Raw genomic sequence first — 24,169 nt, 5'->3', positions numbered from 1 at the left:
CTGAGATAGAGAGAGAATGAGAGGGGGGAGGGTCAGAGGGAGAAGCAGACTCCCTGCTGAGCAGGGACCCCCGATGTGGGACTCGATCCCAGGACTCCAGGATCATGACCTGAGCCGAAGGCAGTCGCTTAACCAACTGAGCCACCCAGGCGCCCTTGTAAGAGTTTTCTAGCAATCCCAGGGATTTATTAATTTTTATACCAATTTAGACCTTGAGACTGACCAATTTGAGTGTAGAAATTAATATTTTACTTTAAAATTTCTATCAAGAAATCTTTCGGACAATATATGTGATAGGCAGACAGAGTAATGTATCTCTCTTCCTGCCACCCTCCCCCCACAATACACCCAACAATGTGAATATATTGTTACATGGCGAAGGGGAATTAAGGTTGCAGGTGAAATTAAGGCTGCTAATCAGCTGACCTTCAAATAGGGAAGGTTTTTTTTGATTATCCAGGTGGACCTGATGTAATTACAGGGCTGTTTAACAGGGGAAGAGAGAGGCAGAAGAGAGGACCCAGAAAATGTCAGTGTGAGAGGGGCTCAGCCTGGGGCTACTGGCTTTGAAGACGGAGGAAGGGGCCACAAGCCAAGGAATGCAGGCAGCCTCTAGAAGCTGGGAAAGGCCAGACAATGGACTTCGCCAGAAGCCTGCAGAAGGAACAGAGTCCTGCTGACATCTTGATTTTAGCTTTAGACTTCTGACCTACAGAACTGTAAGATAATAAATGTGTGTTGTTTTAACTAAGTTTGATAACTTTTTAAGACAAGGATGGAAAACTAATTCATTTAGAGTAATGAATCTACCATTTTTAGAAAACCATGACTTTGAAATGTCTTCTTTTTAATACACTTTTTTGAAGCAGATATTGACACTTAAGGGAGTAGGTTAACTGAGCAAAGAGAGGATCAAGGCATGTCATGTTAATTAGGCACCAAGTAATCATTTTACTATGTTTTACTGAATTAATTTCTAATAGCTTCAAATGTGTAGATTATAAACTTCTTAAAGGCAGGGACACTATTGGTCCTTGTATTTTATGCTGGTCTTTTTACATATTGTGCTTGGCAGGGTGCCCCATTAAACAATCCCAGTATTGAAACTGTGCCTGGAGTTTACCAGATATTTGTTGATTTATTGTGTTGTTGCTATGAAGGATGGAGTGGTTACATTTCTAAGTGGTAGAATTCTGCCTAAGATATATGCTCTGTAATAAAAATACAACTAAAATTGCACATCGATCCATTGCTGAGCTAAGAAAACAAAGATGAGGAAGGGTTGGTCAGATTATTTCGAGGTCTGCTTAGTGTTTACATTTGATATAATTTTATTAAATGTGGGGAAAGTATCAGGGATGCATCCCACATGATTTGTCTTTTATGCCTGTATTTTCCTGGTGATGTTGGAGGTACTGTTCTTTCAACTTGGTGTATTGGGTTATAATCTACTCTTTTCGGGAGAGTGCTCAGCATGGTCACATCGTGAGGCTGAGAATATTTAAAAATTTCTCACCACTGTGTTAATGTCAACCTTGGTAACACATGACCCTGAGAGATTGGAGCACCATTAATTTTAGGAGTCCTTTAGTGGTCAATGTATACATGTTTAATTTACTTTCAGAACATTATGTGGTTCAGACATACTAAATCTGTTGGTGTGCTAAACAAATATTAAGCAGTATTTGAATGCATGGAAAATGAAACATGGTTCCTGAAAATCCCAAAGATCCGAAGACCATTCAGTTATATGGGGGGCGGGGCAGAGCGGAGAATTAATGTTTAAGGTCATTGAGTCTGCTCCAATGACAAGATGCTTGGCTAAAGTCTCTAGCTAACATTCATTCTAAGATTGAGTTCTTTGCTGTAAAGTAGGAAGTATTCATTGTGATAAGTACACATATCTGCAAGGTTTTTCAGCCAACTTCAGCCCCTAATTTACCTTACCCATCTTATGTACACCATTACATAAATCATGTTCTTGAGGCACAATTGATTACTTTATTCTGGGTTTAGGTTTAGCTGCATGTGTCAAGTTGAAACTATTAATCAGACTTGCATGTGTTTTTAGAATAGATTTTATTAAAAATTATGCATCTTGGTAACTACGTATCATAGCTACCAAACCGATCATTCTTTAAATGGTGTATCAACTCTTAACTTCCCTTCTAAGTCTTGTAACACATGTAGTCCAAGTGAGCGTGAAGCACTCAAGTATTAGAACTGATGCTTCTTTAAAGCCAAGGGCGGCCTTAGAATTAGGGTGGGGACAGAGGAGAAAAATCAGCTGAGGAACAGTGGGAGAGGTAGGGAAAATTACAAGGGCATAAATTGATTCTAGTAATTTGCGTAACTTCTTGTTGTAGATAACTTTTTTTTTTTTTAAGATTTTTATTTATTTATTTAACAGAGATAGAGAGAGAGCACAAGTAGGCAGAGCGGCAGACAGAGGGAGAAGGAGAAGCAGGCTCTCCGCCGAGCAGGGAGCCCGATGCGGGGCTCGATCCCAGGATCCTGGGATCATGACCCGAGCTGAAGGCAGCGGCTTAACCGACTGAGCCACTCAGGCGTCCCTAGATAACTTTTTTTGTTGTACCCAAATCTACTGAAAGATTTAGCAGACACTCTATTATATTATAGTCCTGGAGTCTAGGTACATTTACATAATTAAACACAAGTATTCTGAAACATTTATAATTACACTGACCACTTATAATTTTGCTATGACTTTGTAAAAACCCCTGAAAATTATTAAAATAAAGTGTATGAAGCTCTGCAGTGTTTTGTAGGTCTGAAATATTCGTTAAAAGAAAAATGTCTATTAAACCTGGCAACCTATTTTTCTTGGGTATCAGAGGCAAGACAATTTTGTTTTACCTTTGAATTCTTTCCCTCCCTCCCTCCCTTATTTTTCTCTTTTCTTTCCTTCCTCCCTCCCCCCCTCTTTTCCTTCTTTCCTTCCTCCCTTTCTCTTCCTTCCTCCCTCCCTTTTTTTTCCTTCTTTCCTTTCTTCCTTCCTCCCTCCCTTTTTTCTTTCCTTCCTTTTCTTTTTTTCTTTTTCCTTCCCTCCCTCCCTCCCTCCCTTCATTCCTTCCTCCCTCTCTCCCTTCCTTCCTTCTTAGCATGTGGAGCTTAGAAATTTAGAAATATTAGTAGTAGGTAATAATTCAGCATTGGGAGACTGCATGGGGGTGCAAATGTACATATGGGGGAAAGTATCCACGATAATGAAAATCACTTTATACCACAGATACAAACACATTTTGTATCTATTAAATCAAAGTCATATTAGACACAAAGAGATTACTATTCAAAGAACATGTAGCATGTATTTTATTATGCACAACCCAAATAAGAATGTGAATCCCCACTGCTGGGGGTTCAAAATATACTACATTTGGACCACTCAAAAACAAGTTTTATAGGAATGAATAATCACTCAGAAGTTCTCCAGACAGACAGTAGCTGACACATTGTTTTGTCACTTTTCATGGTTATCAGTCATTCCGAAAAAAAAGACATATAACTACATTAGCAATAGGGAAGGTGAACAGATATACAAAGTATGTTTCCAGTGATGTGTGTGGCAAATAAAAGTAATTTTGAAGAAACATGATTAAAAAATGCTTTTTGGAATTTCAGAATCCTTTCTTCCTGTACTGCATCCTTTCCTTCTGCTTAATCCACTTCAATGTATGGTTTTCTGAGGGTAGATGGGTAGACTGCAGGGGCAGTGGCACGAATCTTGCCCCAAGACTAGCTGTAAGAAAACCAACTGAGCTGGAGTCAGAATGCTCAGCTTATAAACCTGCAGGGTTTATACTTAAACAGCTTTGTGGGGCACCTGGGTGGCTCAGTCGTTAAGCGTCTGCCTTCGGCTCAGGTCGTGGTTCCAGGGTCCCGGGATCGGGCACCGCATCAGGCTCCCTACTCAGTGAGGGGCCTGCTTCTCCCTCTCCCTCTACTCCCCTGCTCCTGCTTCTCTATCTCAAATAAATAAAATCTTAAAAAAAAACCAAACCAGCTTTGTGAGACTGAAGGAATCTTAAGGTCTTTAAATTGTTCTTGTCTATAAAGTTGAAAATGAGAAAACTGGACCCGAGGATTTGTAGGGTTCCTTCCTTCCAGCTCCAATGTCCACCAGTCTTCCTTTTCTAAACTGAATCATCGCCACCCAAAGCTATGTTGGTGTCACATCATCCTGGGACTCTGTTTTGCTGCTTTTTGATCTGATGACAGGCGGTGGCCTGCAGACGAGTCAACAGTGTAACTGGGAGTAGATGATGAAGCTGGCTGGGTCCATGACTGGATGAGAGGAGTGTCACATGCCCCTAACACAAAGATGTATCAGACTGTGCAGGAGGTCGGTTCACTGAACTAGTAGGAGCTAATTATGTATGCAGAAAACGCCAAGGGTTGTAGGTCTCTAGAGCCCTATCTGCACATCCACATACTTTTACTGCTAGTGATTCAGCACAGAAGTCATGTTAAAATCAGCACAGTAGTTCTAGCTACCAACTTAGTATCCATGAGTCTAGCTTGAGTCTTAATGCATTAATAAGGAGGACTGATTACAAAAGACATTTACTATTTATTGTTACTTTTAATTAAATTACTTTATGAAGGTACCTTTAAAAAAAAAAAAAAAACTTCTCTAATTTTCAAGGTACTCTCACATACTTTCCAAATCAGAATCACTAAGAGGTAGCGAGGAGAGGTATTACCATCTCCAGATTATGGACGAAGAATCGGAGTTCCAAAAAGATTAAGAAGCAGCTTGAGTTTTAGGAGGTCGGAGGTTTGTAAATAATGATGCTGGGGTCAGGCCCGGTATTCTAACCGCTAGTCCAGAGCTCTTTTCTAAATGCCACCTCATTGTCTCACAACACACGATGCTCCCAACAGAGACCGGGCGGACGGAGGCGGTTAGTCCATCGTCACTTTGAGAAAAACAACTTAGCACGATGTTCTCACTCAGACCTTCAGAACAGCTCAAGCTGACTTGCGGCCCCCGAGATGTGGAACTGTGACGGGATAATGAGGGTATCCCTCTGTCCAGTACAGATGTACTGGTAGCCCTGAACAAAGAGCCCCTCTCACAGACCCCAAGCTACGGGAAGATTGCGGGCAGCGCCCGGGCCTCAGCTGCCGCCTCGGGGGGCAGCCCCGACCCGCGGGGCGGCCATGGTCCGTCTGTCTTTTCACCACGTGCTCTTAGTACGTGATGACGCCTGCTTCAAGCGTCTTTTCTCTTTTAAGAAAATCGTCAGATATATTCAAGACGGTCATCCACAGTGGCATTTAGAATTTAAATGTACCAGAATTTTTCTGTGTTCCCAAGATGTCAGAACCATTCTAAAAGATTAATCAACTAATTGTCAGTCTTCCATTTTCCATTCAACATTTCCTATTTTCTAAAGGGAAATTCTCTTTCCTGGGTTCTAAAGTACAGTGATTTGACAAATAGGATCTGAAAAGCAGGATTATACCCACATTAAGAATGTTCATTTTTTTTCTGTCAGATCCATATTTTTCAGAATTTGGGACAGAATACTAATCTAAAATTTTTTCATTTAAACCAGTTAGGTAATTTTGCCTTTTTCTCATTTTCATTGAAATAAATATCCTGTCTATATACATACTGCAGAGAGCACTGCTTAGGCTGACTTTATTACAATACAGAAAACGGTTAGAAAGATACTAACATATGAAGGTGTTTAGCCGTTTTATGTAAAATATCTTTAATCGGGACAGATATGGCATTATTTAAATAAGTTCTCCACAGAGGACAGGAACGCCAGTTCAAACTCCTGATCAGAGAATCTGCTTACAGATGCCCGAGCACTGCTTCGGATTTGGAGTCTCTTTTCCTCGGACATGGAAAGAATATGAGCCATGGTCTCTGCGTAGCTGTCTTCGCTTTCAGCCAGAAACCCAGTTCTCCCTCCGTGGTGAGGCACGACAATGTCCAGCTTCGGGCCCCCTGAATTGTGGGCAAGGATAACCATGCCAGCTGCCATACACTCAACAACTCCTGAGAAACAAACAGAAACCACGTATGACATTTTGAGAGCAGTCATGAGAACAAAGATGAGCAGAAACCTCCACAAATTATAAGACACTCATGAGAAATTCAAGTAAATGTCTGTTGTGTCTATAAATTTGCTCATTAAACTTCCCTGGTACCAAATAATTCTAAGCTTTTTTTCGTTTTTAAGCTTCAGAATAATGCTGCTTCGCTCTTCACTGAAACAGACAGCAAGAACAGTCTATAAAAAACAGACATACTGCGGATTAGAAAACAAAGTAGAAGACTACAGAATGCTAGCAAGATGGCAGATAATGGTTACTGAAAGGTAAAAGGTGTAAAAAGGTATCAAAGCGAAATTTCAGGAGTTCAGATGAGAGCATTAGAAGGTTTCCCTCCTCCCTCTACTTCTTCTCTTCTCCTTTGTTGGCAACTCTTCTTTTGCCCACTTCTGAACCGCTCGTTTTCAGCATTTTGTACCAGGGGCCTCCTCTCGCTGGGCACACTTTCTCTAGGCAATTCTACCCTCATCCGTGGGGCTTCTGGAATGACCTGGACAACGACCCAGACAACTCTCCAGTCTGTGTTTCCAGGTCAGGTCCCTCACTTGCACTGCAGACTCGTGTAGACAACTGCTCACTGGACACACACTTCCATGTCCCCCGGATCGTTCTAACTCTACATGCAGGGAACCTGGCTCATCAGCTGCCTCTCCTCTTGGAGTCCATGTCTAGGGGAAAGCCATCCACCCTTCACATAGTTGTCTAAACTCAAAAGCCCCGGGAGGTCCTCTCCGACTCTTCTTTCTCCTTTGTTTAACAAATCCCGTTCATTACCAAGTCCTGTTCAGTCGTGCTTCAGAATCTCCCTCGAGCGTGTTCGCCTACCACCTTCAGACCCAGCACCTCGTCTAGGTTGCCCAACACATCCTCCTGCTTTCCCCATCCGGCTCTCCCTGCTCCCCACCAATCCACCCCCCACGCGGCAATCAGAGTGAACTTGAGGAAACAGAAAGCTTTTAAATCCAACACTTAGACTCAGTCTCTCTTTCTCCCCCTGGCTTCACGCGGCCATGGGATCTGGCCCCAGGTCCCCTCTCCACAGGCGTGCTGTTCCTCCTGCAGGTTCGGGCCAGACCGAACCCTTAGTTCCTTGAGTGTGCCGGCTAATGCTCCTTTGTCACACCGGTCACAACGCCGCTGGACATCCTCCTCTCTTCTGTAAGGCTAACTTCCAATTACTGTTCGGGCCCCTGCTTCCATGGCACGTCATTTCCTCGGGCAACTGTTCTCCGACCACACACATCTGTGTCAGGTGTTTCTCTTGGGCGCTTTCAAGTCGCCCCGCACTTGCCCTGGCACAGCTCTCAGCACCCTGTCCAGTAAAGCGCTGCTGAACTGGTCGGAGGCACACACAGAGCTGGAAGTCTCTGCACACCAGCTCCTGCCGGCTGCGCCTGGCACAGCGAATGCTCGGTGCGTCTCCATGCAAGAAGGCACAGAAGTCAGGCCCTGTACGGAAGCGCTGGACTACACAGGTCTTGCTGCATGTCTGGGCTTCGTCATGTGCTACCAACGAGGGACAGATAGGAGTGTAAGATAAACTGTGGCCTTAGGAGAGGACACTTCACTTGTATGTTCTTCCGTTTTCCCTGAACACCTGGCGGTGTGTGGCACAAAGCAGCCACTTGAGAGATACATCTTGAACCAGATCAGACACAAACCAGCACTTGATTTTACATCAGAATGTATGCATAGCAGGAAGTCAGGGGTAGAGAGTGCAATTTGTGCTAGACAAAACAAGGAAGGCTAAATTAAAGGCTAAGGAGATTAAAGTCAGACACTTATAATGGGATTTGGCAGAAAGAGGAGGGGCCGTTCCAGTAATGAGTAAGGAATCAGCAGAACCAACAGAATTACTGTGAGGAGCCCAGTGGGCTCAGCTTTTGGTGTACAGCACAATCACCTGAGGGGCTTTACCAAAACACATCTACGTGGGCCTCACCCAGAGATTCCGATTTGGTCCTTCAGTGAGATTAGGCCGGGAACCTGTCCCAGTCTGCAGGTGGGGTTAGGTGGGGCAGGGAAAGTGGGGCAGGTAAGAGCAGGGGCTGTCTGAGTGAGGATCCAGGCTCTGCCTCTTACTGCGGCCAAACAAGGACAAGTTCAAAACCTCTCTGTGCCTGTGTTTCTTTATTTGTAAAATGGAAATAAGAATATATATGAAGCAGGGTTTCAGAGAGGATTAAATCAGATAATGTAAAGATTTCAACAGTGACCTACACACGCAGTCAGTTGTCAATAAATATCAGCTATTATTAGTGACTACATACAGTTATGTCCTGCAGGGTCTCAAATGAAAAAAGCTTACTTGGTGGACTGGGAGAAGAGCACTAAGACTGGATAAAAACCTCCACAGTATCAACATTTTACCGAGAGAACCTAAAATGTACAGACAGACTCACCAATCCCAAAATGCTCGTTCCACATGGTATGCAGACCAATTGTTGCTTCAGACAAGTAATTCTTTAACTCATCAAATGGGATGTTTATTTTAAATTCCACATCTTCTTGAATTCCTAGATCCTCAGAAAGCCTTCTCAGTTGGTTTACCCTCAGCTCATCATCTTGGTTTCGACAACCTCCAATGAGGACAAGTTTCAGTGAAGGCAGTGACTCAGCCACCTTCTTATTCAGCAATTTAGCAAAGGCTTTGATCTGCAAAGGATGATTCTTTTCAGGCCGGAACTGACCAATGGAAACCAGTAAATGGCCTGGGGTCGTCTTTTTGTCACGTAAGGGAATGTCCAGAAATGTCTGCACATCACAAGGTGGATAAACAATGTTAGTGCAATTCCCAACTTTCCACAGGGAGAGAATGTGCTTTAGTGTCCAAGAAGAATTGACCATCACTACATCACTGCAAGAACCAACAAGTCCATAAACAAAAGCAAATAAATAATAATAGATGAGCTTTACTTTGCTGAGAAAAGGATTCCTGGTAATGAAGGCTGCATTGTTAAATCCAACATTTTGATTCTTCACTACGGAGAGCATGTCCATGCTGATCGTGGGATAATGAACATAGCTTCCGATGCGACAACCGCCTAAATACTTAAACAGAGGAAGTGTAAACGCGTATCCCATTGAATCGATGTAGACGTCGGGAACACACTGCATTAGAGCTTCCCAGCCAAGAAGAATGGACCCTAGACTTTGGCCCAGCAGTGTGAAGTGAGGATAGAGTGAATCTTCCACAAGGTAGCGTTTCCTTAAGAAAACAAACTTTACTGGGTGAGTGAGTCTGATGTTAAATCTTCGGAAAGCACCTTCTAGTATCTGCTGACCACTGACATTAACATCACCAGTATAAACGACATAAACTGCTTCAGGATACCTAAAATAGAATGTAATAGTTAAGGTTTTCATTAGTTTAGGTGAAAACCAAGCAAAAAGTTGTAGATAATTATTTTCTCACAATCATAAAGAGGGTTATTTTTAGATTGAAAAAAAATTTTTTTTCCATTGTTTTTCATTCATTGTACTTGGTCTACTGATGCTCCTCTTTCCGGAGTCTTCTGCTGCCCTGCAAGCGAAATGTTAGTCCTCCAAATAAGACCTCTCACTCTCTGCTATTTCCTCTTCTAAGAATTTCACATAGCGCAGACATCAACAAAAATTGCTGATTGACTTTCCATTTTTAAGAAATATTCAGAAACTTTATTTTGACAACTCAATATAAAATGGTAATAAAATACTAATAACATTCACAAACAAGAGTTAAAATTTACTAAATGTATCTCTAGATAGGATCATAAATGCTAAAACATTACTCAGTGTTTTTATCTGAGATGCAACAAGATTCTAAAAGCTCGATCTGGTGCCTGCATCAAAATTAGATGTGATATAATTATAATGGAAATATGTAAAACTACACTCTTATGACTATTTATGCTTTTGGCATTTGTTCTGATTGGGTGTGTTTTTAGTTATTCTTTGAGTCATCAAACATTTATTCCGTATCTAGTATGAGCTAGTAGGTTCTGGGGATTCAGAGATTAGTCTTTACCTTCAAGGAGCTGAGTCCAGTGGCAGAGATAGATATATAAACATAAAACTGCAAAACATTGTGATATGTGTTGATAAAGATAGCCATAGGGTGTTGTGCAGGCCTAAAGGATGAGCATCTAACTGCACCTCCCAGCAGCCAGAGTGATCCTTATAAAATGTAAAAAGGATTGTCACCTCTGGTTGCTTAAAGATGGCCACAAATTCTTTGACACTTTGGGATCTATGTCCCCTCCCCTGGAATAACAGTGGGCTCTGTGACTCCTTTTACCATTAGACTATGTCAAAGGTGACATTTTGCCAGGTTCTAGACCCAGGCTCTGAGAGAATGGCAATTTCTACTTTGCTTTAGACAAGTCAGCTGTCACGTAAGGAGTCCGGCTATCCTGAGGCTGTCGTATTGTGTGCAAGCCCAAGGCAGTCATGTGGAGAGGCTGCGGGATGACAGAGATGCCTGACCCGTGCCCCCCACCCTCAGCCACTGGAGTTGTTGCAATTGTCCCAGCCCAGGAAGCAGACATGTTAAGAGAGGCCTTCAGATGACTCGGCCCCAGCTGCCATCTAGCTGCAGCCGCTTGGCATGAGGGATTCCCAACAGGGCCCGTCAGTCCCCAGACGGTTAGAAATAATGATACATTCTTGTTTTAGCCATTACATTTTGGGGAGGTTATGCAGCAACAGATAAGCAGAGTGTCATCCCTCTGTCTGAAATCCTCATAGGGTTTTCCATAGCACTCAGAATAAAATCTAAACTCCTTACCCTATTCACTCAAGCCCTGTGTAACCTGGCCCTGCCTCCACTCTCTCACGTACCCACGGGGTCAGCCAAACTGGATTCCTTTCTGTGAACAAGCCACGCTCCTTCCGGTCTCAGGGGACTTGCAGGAGTTGTTTCCTCTGCTTTGAATTCTCTTTTCTCATCTTCACTGTCTTTTCCTGAGGCAGACAGCATGGTTTGTGGTTTATAATGCAGACTCTGGTAACTCAGTTTCCTTGTCTGTCAAATGCGGGTAACAGTAACAACCTCATACGGTTGTTGTGAGGACTGAGTGAGCTAACGCGTGTAAAGCACTTCAAACAATGCCTGGCATCCAGTAAATGCTCAGTAAATTTCAGCTGCTTTTGTCATTTAGACTAAAGCTAAGTATTACCCCCCTGGAGTTTTTCCCTAATTACTCAGTCTAAAGTGTGGACTCACAAATTATCCTATTCGGTTTTCTCACATAGCATTTCTCACCATTTGATATTTTTCTTCTTTGCTTATGATCTTGTCTCTCTCTCTAAACTAAAATCCAACGTCCATGCATGGTGGAGCTGTCACAAAACTTTACCAATGCCCTCAAGAGCTAGATAGTCCAGTTAGAAAGTTAATGCACAGAGTTATGAGAAGCAAAGAACAGGAGGGATTAGAGTAGGAGTAGGGAAGGCCTCAAGGAGATGGATAGTAAGAGGAGATTTAAGAAAATGTTCTGAATCTAGGCAGTTATGGAAGATGGCAGAGGAAATGCAGGGGTGGTGGCTGGAAGCCAGGATGAGCCAAGAATATAGAAATGTAGAGTGAAGGGAATTCCGCGCGAAGACTCTGGAACTGGATGAAGGGGGTGTGCCAGGAAGTAGCGTAACATTGGAAGAATAATAGTTTTCCTCCTATGATACAACCATCAATGGAACTTGGACTTTACCATGTTTGTTCCTCTCTACAAGGGGATCGTAAACATTTTTGGGGTGAGTATGGGGGTGCGGGTGGGGAGAAGGAAGCCTAAAACTTTAAATGACCAGTTAACAGCATACTCTTTCTAACATGGTAACTTAAGACTTCTGATAGTGGTATCAACATCAGAATCAAATAGATGCTTTTACAGAGATTATTTCCTGTGTACCACTACTGACTAAAAATATTCAGGTTTAAAGCGCTCCCCGTGACTTGGTATATTTACTATTCAACTTCTCCATGCATTCTTCCAAGGTGACAGTTATCCCCACTAAATCTTGCCATCAAAGGGCAGGTACTTTCCCTTTCTAGTTCTTTATCATAGCAACTAAAATTCAATAGGATCTTGTAAGGCGGGTTGGCATATAACAGAATTATTTCCTTATTGAAGAACAGTTAATTCCTGGCTATGAATAAGGTATTCATATCTGGATAATGGTGAATATCTGGATAATGATTTTTTTTTTTAAATGGTAATAATAGAGTAAATTAGCTAAGAAAGATGCATACCTACTTTTTCTGCAGGGCTCTTAAGGCACACCACAAAACTCTTTCTCCTCCTCCACCAGCATTGCAGTATGGATGAAAAAATGCAACCACCATTTGCTTTTTCCCATTTTTGCTAGCTGATGCTGACATTTTCTTTCTCTGTAGCAGCAGTCTGATTCCCCAGAGGATAATGAACAGACATACACATAAAGTTCCACAGACTGTCAGCCCAGGGAGGAATAATGAATAAAAAAATCTGAAACAAAAAGGAAAATGTAAAAATCGACACAATGCCCGTTCAAAAGAAACTACAAATTAAAGTCTGCTTTTACATATCCGCTTTCTATATTAATAGTGAAGACAAAATTTTTATAGCTGGAAGTCTGCTAACAAAATACTCAATTTTTAATATTCTAACACCTATAAAATGTCCAATGTCAAAAGGCAAATCCTCTTTAATTTCAATCTCCACAGAATGCTAGCAATTCAATATAACTTTTCTTTTTAATTGGCAGTGAAAATCAATGATGAGCCACCTTTCTCCTAACAGTGTGTATGTGTTAAAGGATTAAAAACAAATTTAATTACTAACCTAAACAAGACATGATTAGGAATGGCATCTGACCCTCAAAATTATGACACAGAACTCAAGCAATATGTCTTTGAATGATCAATAATGAACTTTTTTTTGTTGTTAAGATTTTATTTATTTATTTGACAGAGAGAGACAAAGCACGAGAGAGAACCCAAGCAGGGGGAGTGGGAGAGGGAGAAGTAGGCTTCCCGCTGAGCAGGGAGCCCGATGCGGGGCTCGATCCTAGGATCCTGGGATCATGACCTGAGCCGAAGGCAGATGCTTAATGACTGAGCCACCCAGGCGCCCCAATAATAAACTTTTAATTAGGTAAAAGTTCGATTATATAGTAAATCATTTTCATTCTCTCACTTCACCTCAAATAGAATAATTTCTGGGGCAAGAGGAACTTAGATACCTCCATTTCTTTTTTTTTTTTTTTTTTAAAGATTTTATTTTATTTATTTGATAGAGCACAGGCAAGGAGAGCGGCAGGCAGAGGGAGAGGGAGAAGCAGGCTTTCTGCTGAGCAGGGAGCCCGACACGGGGCTCGATCCCAGGACCCTGGGATCATGACCTGAGCTGAAGGCAGCCGCTTAACTGACTAAGCCACCCAGGTGCCCCGATACCTCCATTTCTATTACAAGTTCTGCATTTGATCTGTTTCTATGACCCTAAAATCATTGCCTTCCTTCAGGTGCCTCTAAATGAGTTGCCAAAAATGCACCAACAATCTACTTCACGCACATTAGTGAACTCGCTCCCACACTGACTGCTAAAAGGTTCTCCAACTGCCGGGCTGACTAAAGCTCTGCAAACACAAGGAAGGACCCAGGCTTGTTCACCACTGGATGCCAATGCCTAGCATTATACCTGGCACAAAGAAGGCATCCACTAAGTATCTGTTGACTGAATATAAAATCTTATTACCTCCTCAGATGTCTCTTAGATTATGTTAAAATAATTTTTCGAAGTATGTTTTTAGGTTAGGGGTTGAGCAATATAGTTGGTCCCCAACCCCATAGTTTTTATATCTTGCCTACCCTTTGTAAGAAGGAAGAGCTTGTAAGGCATAAAAACACTAAAATACTAAAACTTAAATACTGAAATTCAGGACCAGGGAAAACAGAGTTAAAGTATTTGGTGGGGAGGGGGTGACAAGTGGGGGATAAAGATATAGAAGCTCTAAGTTTGTACATAGTAGTGAATAGCAGATTGGGTTCTGAAGGGCTTAATGACCCAGCATATATTAGGATATTTTGTATAGTTACAAAGTTCTCCATAAGTAAAAAACACATGAATTCTTCAGAGAAATAAATATCTTATTCATATTTAGTTTGGAAAACAAATTTCTCATGTGGGATTTCCTATTGTGAATAAGTCTATTACCTGAAGAGGTATTTGACTTATTAAAATGATTTGGTCTCAGGATAACTTTATACTCTTAAAAATAACTGAAGACCCCATACAGCTTTTGTTTCTATCAGGATTTCCCAACCTCGGCACTACTGACATTTTGGACCACATAATTCTTTGTTGTGAGGGCTATCCTATGCATTATAGGATGTTCCTGGCCTCAACCCACTGGATGCCCATAGTACCCTACCAATGATGGCCATAAGAATTATCCCCAGACATTGCTAAATGTCCTGCAGGGGTAACATCACCCCTTGTTGAGAACTATTCATTTACATTGATTTATCTACCAATATTTAGCATATGAGAAATGAAACTGATGAATGAAAAACATTATGAATTATCCCAATAGTAATGACAAATCCATTACATGTTAATATATCTTAGTTTTACTAAAAAAAAACAACAAAAAACCAAAACCCTATATTTTCCAAACCAATAAATAAATAAATAAATAAATTCAGTAAGAAGGCTATCACTGTTTTATATTTTTGCAAGATTCTTTAATGTCTGGCTTAACAGAAGACAGTGGCTTTTTACATCTGCTTCTGCATTCAATCTTGGTGCTATGTTGTTTTATTTGAAGTATATGAAGGCAATCCAGGCTCACTCAGATATGTAGTAGGAAGAGGGAGTATGTTTAAATAGCCCTTTCAGATACAGTATTTTTCTGTGATATTATACCAAATTAGACAAGTGGCAATTTTTTAATGGCCAGGTGCAACATGGAATATGAAACTGAATCAATGACCTTTTCATACTCTGTTATATTGAAATCTATTGGTCTATCTTACAATTTGAATGAATCTTTTACCTATACATGATTTTGTAACATCATGACTTGATTATTTGTAAGTTATTGGTTCATGACTCATGGAGACTTTCCAAATGTGGGCACATTTCATTGTACAATATCCCCAAATCACATTTGTTAATATCACTACCCATCTCATCAGGAAAATCTTTTAATTACTGGAAAGTGGTCAAGCTCTGAATGGCAGATACAAGTTTTCCAAAGTTCTAATTTTCACATGAAAGTTCAAACTTTATTATTAGCAACAAATTTTGTCACTTGTTTTCTTTGAAGTGACAGGTCACTTCATTTTCAAATAACCAAGTCAGAAGAACCACAGTTTATCTGTCAGTAATTTTTTCAAGTAGAAACCATGTCCCATAAAAAAAAGTGTCTAATTCAGCTTGCAACTTAGCAATCATACAATCATAATACTTCAGTATGGAGACATTATATAGAATATTAAAAAGATATGTATTCAAATCAAGGGTTAATATTTAACAAAATTAATTTTTACTGCTTCAAGGACATTCTGAATAAAACTGGCTTTATAGCAAGTGCATGGTTGTGTCGAAAAACACAAGACTATTAGAACACTTTGATGTCATTGCTTCAATTTGTGCTAATTAGCAGTTTTATCCACCATTACTTTTGCACTATCGGTGCAAACATAATGAAAAAGCAAATGTTATCTTAAATTATTATAAAAATGGTTTTGACCTTGAAGAACTACTAAAAGGGTCTTGGGGACCTGCTAGGTCTATGCCCATACTTTGGGAACCACTATCTTAAAGGATGAACAGAGAGCGCCTGAGTGGCTCAGTCGCTAAGCTTCTGCCTTCAGCTCAGGTCATGATCCCAGGGTCCTGGGATTGAACCCCTGCATTGGGCTCTCTGCTCAGCAGGAAGCCTGCTTCTCCCTCTCCCACTCCCCCTGCTTGTGTTCCCTCTCTCGCTGTCTGTCAAATAAATAAAAATAAAATCTTAAAAAAAAAAAGGATGAACAGAGTTTGACAGAAGTGGTAAGATTTGTGATTTATTTAACATTTGGAATATATGAGTTCATTAAAGCAGTATCATACAGCTTTCCCAGGACAAGCCAAAAGCCTATTTAATTTAAAATGTGGCTGACCTATAGAGTACAAAGATTTTTATGGCATTTCCTTCTAATGATTTAAGTGGTAAATTTCACATGATATATTTTCAAATTGAACGATTTAACTTAAAATCAGAAAAAAAAATCATATTAATGACTAAAGTTGAGCCAGTCCTTTATTCTATTAGTTTCAAAGACACAGACTCTATAAATAAGTTTATTAAACATCCTATAGTACTTGTACATTAAAATTACCCATTTTAGGGGCGTCTGGGTGGCTCAGTCAGTCACGCACCAACCAAGCTCAGGTTATGATCTCAGGGTCCTTGGATCCAGCCCCTTGCCAGGCTCCAAGCTCAGCAGGGAGTCTGCTTAAGAATTCTCTCTCCTCCTCTCCCTCTGCCCCTCCCCCATCTCTAAAATAAATAAATCTTTAAAAAATTACCCATTTTAGAATGTTTAAATATAACTAAAAATATGTGCCATTAAATAATGCTTACCATAGAAACACACAGCTTTCAAAAGATAACTGTAATCAACAGTGAGTCATTCATTCAACAAACACTTATTTAGCCATTATAATGTGCAAAGCACTGAATTAGGGATATTTCAAATGGCAGGGAAGAATACGAAACCTCTGAAAACAGAATTTCCTTAAAAAAAAATGAAAACATAATTTCCTGTTCAAAATGTTTTAAATAATCATTATAGAATTTGACGTAGAGGGGACAAAAATGAAGAAACAATACCTGAATTTTGGAAAGAATATGTATATACTGCTATTCAGGATGCTATGTGTTAATTACAAATTTTCAAACTGAACAAAAATAGGTAGGTGTTGAAAGAACTGTGTAGATGGAATATACTAGGTCTTCTTTTTCTTCTTTTTTTTTTTTATAAATACAGGGCAAGGCACGTAAAATACAGTAGTATTACAATAACAAATACAGGAAAAAAGTCTGGGTTTTTTTCACCAAAATGTTAACAGTAATCATCTCTGGATGGTAGCATACCTGGGGAATTTTCTTTTTTGCTCATCTATTTCCTAACTTTTCTACAAGAAACAATGTATTACCTTGTGATAAAATTTTATGTAACTATTTTTACATCAACCAGAAATAAAGATCAATGGATAATCATGAAGCAGAGGATGCAACATAAACTTTATATTGGTGAAAATAAAAAGAACCCTCACTAAAATGGAGTCAGGTCAGAAGGGGCAACGCAAAAGGAACCCTATCACTCAAGTTAAATGTCATGAAGAACTGTCAATTCTAGCCTCCGAACAGAAAAATCCTAAAGGGGAAGGAATTGTCAATTATAGACCCCAAAAGAAGAATCCTAAACAGGAAGAAATCATCACTGACAGGCCCCAACAGGGAACGGTGTACATCGCATCTCCTGCAAGAGTACTTCTGCAACTCGGCCAATGAGAAATCCTCACCACTCTATAGCTTTTCTCCAGACTTTCCTTCAACCCCCACCCCCCAACTTCCTCCTTCTCCATAAAACAATGGTCCTGTCCTTTGCTGGACTTGCCTATGGTTTTGCCGTAGCTTGTGCATCCAGAAATGCAATTCTCTGCTATTCCCGGAAAACAAAACAAAGCAAAACAAAACAAAATCATTTTTGGTGTTAAGTTAGCTGTTTTATTTTTAAGGTTAACATACTTAAGTGACATATGTTAACAGTGACAGTTCCAGTGAGTGAAAGCGGGGAAACTACGACAGGAGAACGAAGAGCCAGTTTATTCTTTACCAAAAGGAGAGACACGATAGTTTGGAAAATGATTCGTGGCTCAATCATAAAGAAAAACGAGGACTGAATATGAATAATTTATAAAAGAAGAATTGGAGTGCGAAGAAGAGAGAGAAAAAAACAAGAAGGGAAACTCGATCCCGCACCAGAATGGGGCAGGCGAAGAAAACGCGGTAAACTGAGTCTTTAACCCAGTCAGGTCCAGTCTAATTAGGAGACTCCAAAGTGAGAGGAAGAGCGCTCACTGTCCTTGAGGAAATTGCCTAGAGCCGTATCAAGAAGCTCCTCCTCCCCGCAACTTTCAGTTGCACCGGGCGGACAAATATCACCGTGAAACAAAACGCCTCCAAACCCATACCACCTGCTCCTCACCTCAATAATTCGCACAGGTACCAACCCCCTTTGGTGGTCGCCATCTTTCCTCGACCCCCGAACTCAGGAAGCGCTTCGCTGTTCCTCTTCTCTATTGGCTCCTGAGGAAGCGGGCGGTGTTCTCTCCGCCCCCACGGGGCACATTGTGCATTTCAACTGGCTGCTGGTAGTAGCTTCCCACGGCCTTCCAGCCAATAGAATCTTCCGGAGGGGGAGCCCAGTTTTCGGCGTGGCGCACGAGCATCCCGCCCCTCTAGTGGGCGGGGCCGTAATGGGAGTTGGGCTGGGGAGGGCGTGGCCTGTGATGGACAGCCGGCGCACCCGCCCTCCGCCCCCTCCCCCCACTGGAAGCCCCTAGCCCGGAGCCCGCCAGCGGTTGAGACCAATGGGAGGCCCTTGCGCGGCTCAGATCGATATTCCAAGTGCGGAGTTCACTCCCGCGGCTGCTGCAGCGTGTGGGATCCGCGGCGCTCTGAAGCCAGGCGCGGAGCGGAGAGGGAGCTGTGCGGAGCGGATCCGCAGCCGGCGCCCGCCACGCCGCACCTTCCCCGCCGGCGGTTGGCGAGCCCTGGGATCTGCATCTCCGGTCCGGCTCTGCTCCGCTCTCCCGCCCTCCTGTCTTTTTCCGCACACGCCGGAGGCCGAAGACCGAGTCCGCAGCGCACCGGCCCGAGGTAGCGGAGACCTGGGAGGGAGGACCGGCTCCCGCCTGGGGCACCGGCAGGGCCGCCTCGGGGTGTGAGTGAGGGTCCGAGGCCCACCCTCCGCTCTGGCGCTCATCCCCGCGCCTCCCCCCCTCCTCCAAGGGCCAGGGCGCCGTGGCGCGCAACTTTGAACCAGTTCGTAGGGCGAGGGCTGCTGACCCCTTGGTCTGGAATGCAGGGGCCCGTCCCCAGACCCATCCCCGGGTGAGAAAGCCGAGCCGCAAGATGCCACCCACCGCCCGCTCCTCTTCTCCCTGGGTTTTAACGCCCCGCTTCTCCTCCACTAACCAGGTGACCTGTGGGCTCTGGGCCGATCACAGAAGAAATTGGCTCCTCCGGAGGAGGTTGCTTGAACAGGAAGGACAGATTACAGCCAGAGAAGAGGCCAGTCGGAAAGTAAGTTTCCTTCCCCCGGCGCTGTGTGCTCACACCTACCTGGAGGACTTTCCACGCCCACCTGCCGGCCTTTCTCTGCGGCCCCGCGTGGCCGCAGGGCGGTCAGAGCCCCAGCCCCAGGGGAATCGGGGATCGTAGCAAGAGCACCCTCAGAAAAGGCATGGCGTTAACGGGTTTGCAGGAACGATTGAAACCCCAGCACTTTTCCATTCATCTTTGTGTTGAGGGATCTGAAGCTGGAGATGTAAAGTGAGCGTCGAGTTGCTGTATAAGAGCTCTTAATTGCCCAGAACGATTAACTTAATTACCTAGAGAAGTTATTCAGAGTGCGCGGATCTCTTTATGATGTGTTCAGGTCCTGCAACTTTTTTTTTTTTTTTTTAAAGTAGGCTCCACACCCCCTGTGGAGCCCAACAGGAGGACTGAACTCAGGACCCTGAGATCAAGACCTGCCCGAGCTGAGATCAAGAGTGGCGCTTAATTGACTGAGCCACCCAGGCGCCCCCTGCAACTTTTCTTTTTTATAAAGAACTATTTTGAGTTCATTTTAATTACACAAGTAACACAGTAACGCGGTGACTTAAAAATGCAAGCAATACAGAATTATTGAGCATGAAAAGCAGATCTACTTTCTAATCCTTTTCTGTTGATTTACATATGTCTTCATTTGTTCAGCAAACATTTATTGAAAACTTACTGTTTCAGGCATAGTGTTGAAGAGCTGAAAATACTGTGGTTAAAAAAAAATGTGTGTGTGTATATATATCCAGAGAAATCTTTAGATTTTGTATGTGTGTGGGTTTAAGATTTTGTTTTGTTTCACATAAATGAGATCACATAGTGTATATTCTCCAACCTTTTTTTTTCTTTTCAATAGAACCGTGTTTTAGAGGTTGTTTCAGTTTAGTACATAAGCATCTGCCTTAAGTTTAACCTCTGTACAATATGGATGTATACTATGTGCATACCATAGTATGTTCATCTTTTCCCTGTGAGTGATCCTTCTGGATGCTTCTAACCCCCCCTCCCCCCCAGCAAGTCTTGCTGTAGTGGACATCCTTGTACATGATTTCTAATGCTGACTCTTGAGTATTTCTTAGGATAGGCATGTAGGGCTGAATTGCTGGTCTACAGATTTCTGAAGTTAACATTATTGTGTGCCCTTTTGTAGTGAAATCTGTCTTGGGCTCTGGTGGTATAGCAATGAAAGGTAAGTGGATTAATGGATTGTTAGAGTCTGGCTGATCGGTGATTCTTAGTGTGATGACTCTGCATTTAATGGAGGTGTGAAGAACATGTGAGTGAGGGATGGCTCAGAAAGGGGGAGACACTTCCAGACCCCTGCAGTGCCCCCACCTCTCTGCCCATCAGAAAAATCCTTATCCTTCCAGATCAAGCTCAAGATGCTTTCTCCTTGAAACTTTGGTAACTGTTTCTCCCAATGTTGACCTCACCCTCTTCTGGATTCCTTAGATAATAGTATTAGCCAGCATTATTGAGCTTACCACTACTAGGCACTCTATTAAGTACTTTATACCCCCCTATGTGCACAAAACCCTTTGATATAGGTCTTATTTTCCTCTTATCACCATTTATTTAACAAATTTTTTTAGTATTTTATTGTGTGCCAGACATTTTAGGCACTGGGGATCCAGCTAAGACTAACACCCTGCCCTCAAGGAATTTATGCCCCAGAGGGAGATGCAGAAATTTAAAAGGGTAAACGAAGGGGCACCTCTGTGGTGCAGTTGGTGGCGCAGTCGGTTAAGCATTCAACTCCTGGTTTCAGCTCAGGTCGTGATCTCAGGGTCATGAGATCTGGCCCCATGTCGGTTCTGTGCTCAGCGCAGCGTTGACTTGAGATTCTCTTCACTCCCTCCGCCCCTTCTGCTCCTGCTCTCTCTCTCCCTAAAATAAATAAATAAATATTTTTTAAAAAAGTGGTAAACAAATAGTGTAATTTTTGGTACTAATAAACATTGTGAATAAATCAGGGTATGGAAATTAGGAATGACATGGGAGGGGAGATGCTCGTAGCCCGGTGGTCAGGGAATTCTCTGAGGTGGTTGTATGAATAGAGACCTGAATGGTTCAGATTTGGGGGAAGTGTTCTAGGTTGAGGAACTAGAAGGTGTCAAGGTCCTTAGTCAGGAGTGACCTAAATGTTGGAGGATCCGTAAGAGAAAGCCAGAGTGGCTGGAGCAGAGAGGAGAGGATGCGTACAATACAAGGGTCAGGGTTCATCTTTACAGAAACAGGCAGAGAGAAGAAAGTTGCCCAAGGTCCTACGGGTAGTAAGAGGCAGATCTGGGATTGAGTCCTAGCCAGGTCTTTTTGACTTTCTCAGGTTAGTATTTTCTTTCATACTTCTTTGACACCTGGTCATACCGTCTGATATAATTATTTAAACTTATCTGAATGTAGCTACTTTTTTTGCGACTCTGCTTCTTGAAACTAGGGACCAGGTTTGTATCTTTTTTTTTTTTTTTAATTTTATTTATTTATTTTGAGAGAGAGAGTGCTTGCACGGCAGGGGGAGGGGCAGGGAGGAGAGGGAGAGAGGATCTAAAGCAGACTCCATACTGAGCAAGGAGCCCAACCTGGGGCTCGATCTCATAACCCTGAAATCATGACCTGAGCCGTAACCGAGAGCCGGACACTTAACTGACTGAGGCACTTAGGAGCCCCCAGGTTTTTATCTCTTAAAAAATATTCCCCAGGGGTGCCTGGGTGGCTCAGTCATTAAGTGTCTGCCTTTGGCTCAGGTCATGATCCCAGGGTCCTGGGATCGAGTCCCACGTCCGGCTCCCTGCTCAGTGGGGAGCCTGCTTCTCCCTCTCCCACTCCCTCTGCTTGTGTTCCCTCTCTAGCTGTCTCTCTCTCTCTCTGTCAAATAAATAAATAAAATCTTTAAAAAAAATATTCCCCATAGCCCATAATAAGAGGTGTACCACAGTCATTCTTGAATGAATGAATTACAGCAAGATGCTTCCCTCCCCTCTCTTGCCACCCCTCCCCCATTCTTTTCTCTTCAGAGGCCTGTCCGGGGCAGCAGTGACCTTGGAAAGGAGGTGGTGGTTCATGACTGGGTCATTCAGCCTTCACTCTGCCAACATGGAGCAGCTTCTCTTTCTCTGGTGCTGGGCCAAAGCAGAACAGATGTGCAGGAGGGGCACAAAGATGAATAGAGGTCAGCCTCCGTGCTTTTGGAGCTGACAGCCCCAGGTGGCTGCACAGCCCAGCACTCAACAGGTGAGAATGGTCAGCCCTTCCTGGGAGGAAGGCTACAAAAAGAACTTTAAGAAGAGGTGTTGTGAGTGAGGTCTTGAGGGAGAAACACTGTGTGTCAGCCGGGCACGCAGAAGAGTGAAGGAGGGGATGTCCCAGGTAGGGACCAGCATGTGCAAAGGTCCAGAGGATAGGACTGGAAAGATGGATTTGCCCTGAGTGGCTGGACAGGGCTGGAAAAGTGATGGTGGGAGGCCCTGTTGTTCAGGCCTTTGGACTTTATTCCACAGACTGGGGAGTTTGTGGAACCTGGGAAAACAGTGTGAGGTGCTCCTCCAAAGAAAAGGGTGAATGGGGAAGCGAGCTGCTGGAGACTTGCTTAGAGGCCTTTGCCAGTGGTCAGCCCCCCCAGGCGCAAGGTGGCTGAGACCCTACAGAAGAACTGGGAGTCCCATTCCCTGTGGAGTTGTTGTGTCAGGGAGAAAGGAGGTTTTTTTTAGACTCCTCGGTGTCCAGAGTGTCAGAGGCAATGGTAGTCCTACTAGCAACAACACAGAGTGTAGTTGATACACAGGTAACTGGGGATAAGCTGGGGGTGGGGTGGGGGCGGGGCAAGGAACTGGGTAAAAAGCTAGGGGGGCAAGAGAGCTGGATGTTAAGTGCTTCTTTATCTGACATTTATCTTCATGGCAAGAATGAAGATGGCCCAGGGCCAAGATGACTGTTCATGTTCCAGGGTGTGCAATGTTATTTTTATCTCTAGGATTAGAATCATTACCAAGTGAAATTCTCAAATGTGTGACTTTTAAAAAAAAAACAAAAACTAAGTTAAAGGAGAAAAATCTGAGCAGATCAAAGGTCGATGAGATAAAGTAGAGGGCAAAGCAGAGTGACTTGTTATTGTGATGTTACCAACATGGTAAATAAGATTTAAAAACACCAGTAATTGTGAAATCTGTGGATTTGGAATGCGGCACTTGTGTTGAAGCCTCAGTCCCTACAGAAACTCAGAAGTACTCAGCATAGGGCGTTAGAAACACTTAGAATTCTTAAAAAGTTACTGTTATAAACATAATTTAACTGTATAAGCGAGATTTGGAAAATAAAGCCCAAAAGGGGAAAATTGACTTGTACTCTTATCACTCTTAGGATGACTGTTAGCTTATTTATAAACTTCCTTCATTATTTGCTTTTGCTGCATCAGGTTATTAATTTTTAGAAATTAAAAAATCTATTCTTACAACTGACAGAGCACCGGTATTAACATCTTTGGCATATTGCGGTCCAGTCCGTCTTTTCTGTGTTTTTTTTTTCTTTTTCTAAACTCCATGGTGTGTGTGTTTTAACAGCTTTAAAAGCTGCCCATTAGCGAGGCTGTCGTTATTATCAGTAAATCTGTGGCGTCTTGCTATCCTGGCAGATTGACTGGTTTAGTCAGAGGCATCTCCGTCCCCCCCCCCATCCCAGCCCCGGGTCCTCTCCCTCTGCTGCCCCAGGACAGTGCTGCACCCAGCCTGCTTTCTCAGCTTCTGCAGCG

At 42.7% G+C, this 24,169-nt stretch overlaps 2 protein-coding genes across 4 annotated transcripts in view; one reads left to right on the top strand and one right to left on the bottom strand.

The window, feature by feature from the left end:
• Positions 1-4,164: 4,164 nt before the first annotated feature.
• Positions 4,165-18,406, bottom strand: ALG11 (ALG11 alpha-1,2-mannosyltransferase). Of its 2 annotated transcripts, none has more exons than XM_035003468.1 (4): positions 18,305-18,406; positions 12,321-12,551; positions 8,493-9,424; positions 4,165-6,034 (listed from the first exon to the last, which is right to left on the bottom strand). In XM_035003468.1, the coding sequence occupies exons 1-4, from the start codon at positions 18,346-18,348 to the stop codon at positions 5,763-5,765; spliced, it is 1,479 nt and encodes a 492-aa protein (XP_034859359.1). In that variant the 5' UTR covers positions 18,349-18,406; the 3' UTR covers positions 4,165-5,762. The 2 variants fall into 2 exon arrangements, with proteins under 2 accessions (XP_034859359.1, XP_034859358.1); XM_035003467.1 differs by lacking the exon at positions 4,165-6,034 and adding an exon at positions 6,057-7,596.
• A 376-nt stretch (positions 18,407-18,782) lies between these two features.
• ATP7B (ATPase copper transporting beta) overlaps positions 18,783-24,169 on the top strand; it is a 72,405-nt gene continuing 67,018 nt past the window's right edge. The window contains exons 1-2 of one of the 2 annotated variants that reach the window (XM_035003466.1): positions 18,783-18,978; positions 19,300-19,404. The gene's annotated coding sequence lies outside the window, so the exon portion shown is untranslated. Of the gene's footprint in view, positions 18,979-19,299; positions 19,405-22,462; positions 22,657-24,169 lie in introns of those variants that run through there. The other variant, XM_035003465.1, reaches the window with a different exon arrangement.

The sequence above is a fragment of the Mirounga leonina genome, unplaced genomic scaffold, assembly GCF_011800145.1.
Source record: "Mirounga leonina isolate KUSES-001 unplaced genomic scaffold, KU_Mleo_1.0 Mir_127, whole genome shotgun sequence".
NCBI lineage: Eukaryota > Metazoa > Chordata > Mammalia > Carnivora > Phocidae > Mirounga > Mirounga leonina.
This window is presented reverse-complemented; position numbering and strand designations above follow the sequence as displayed.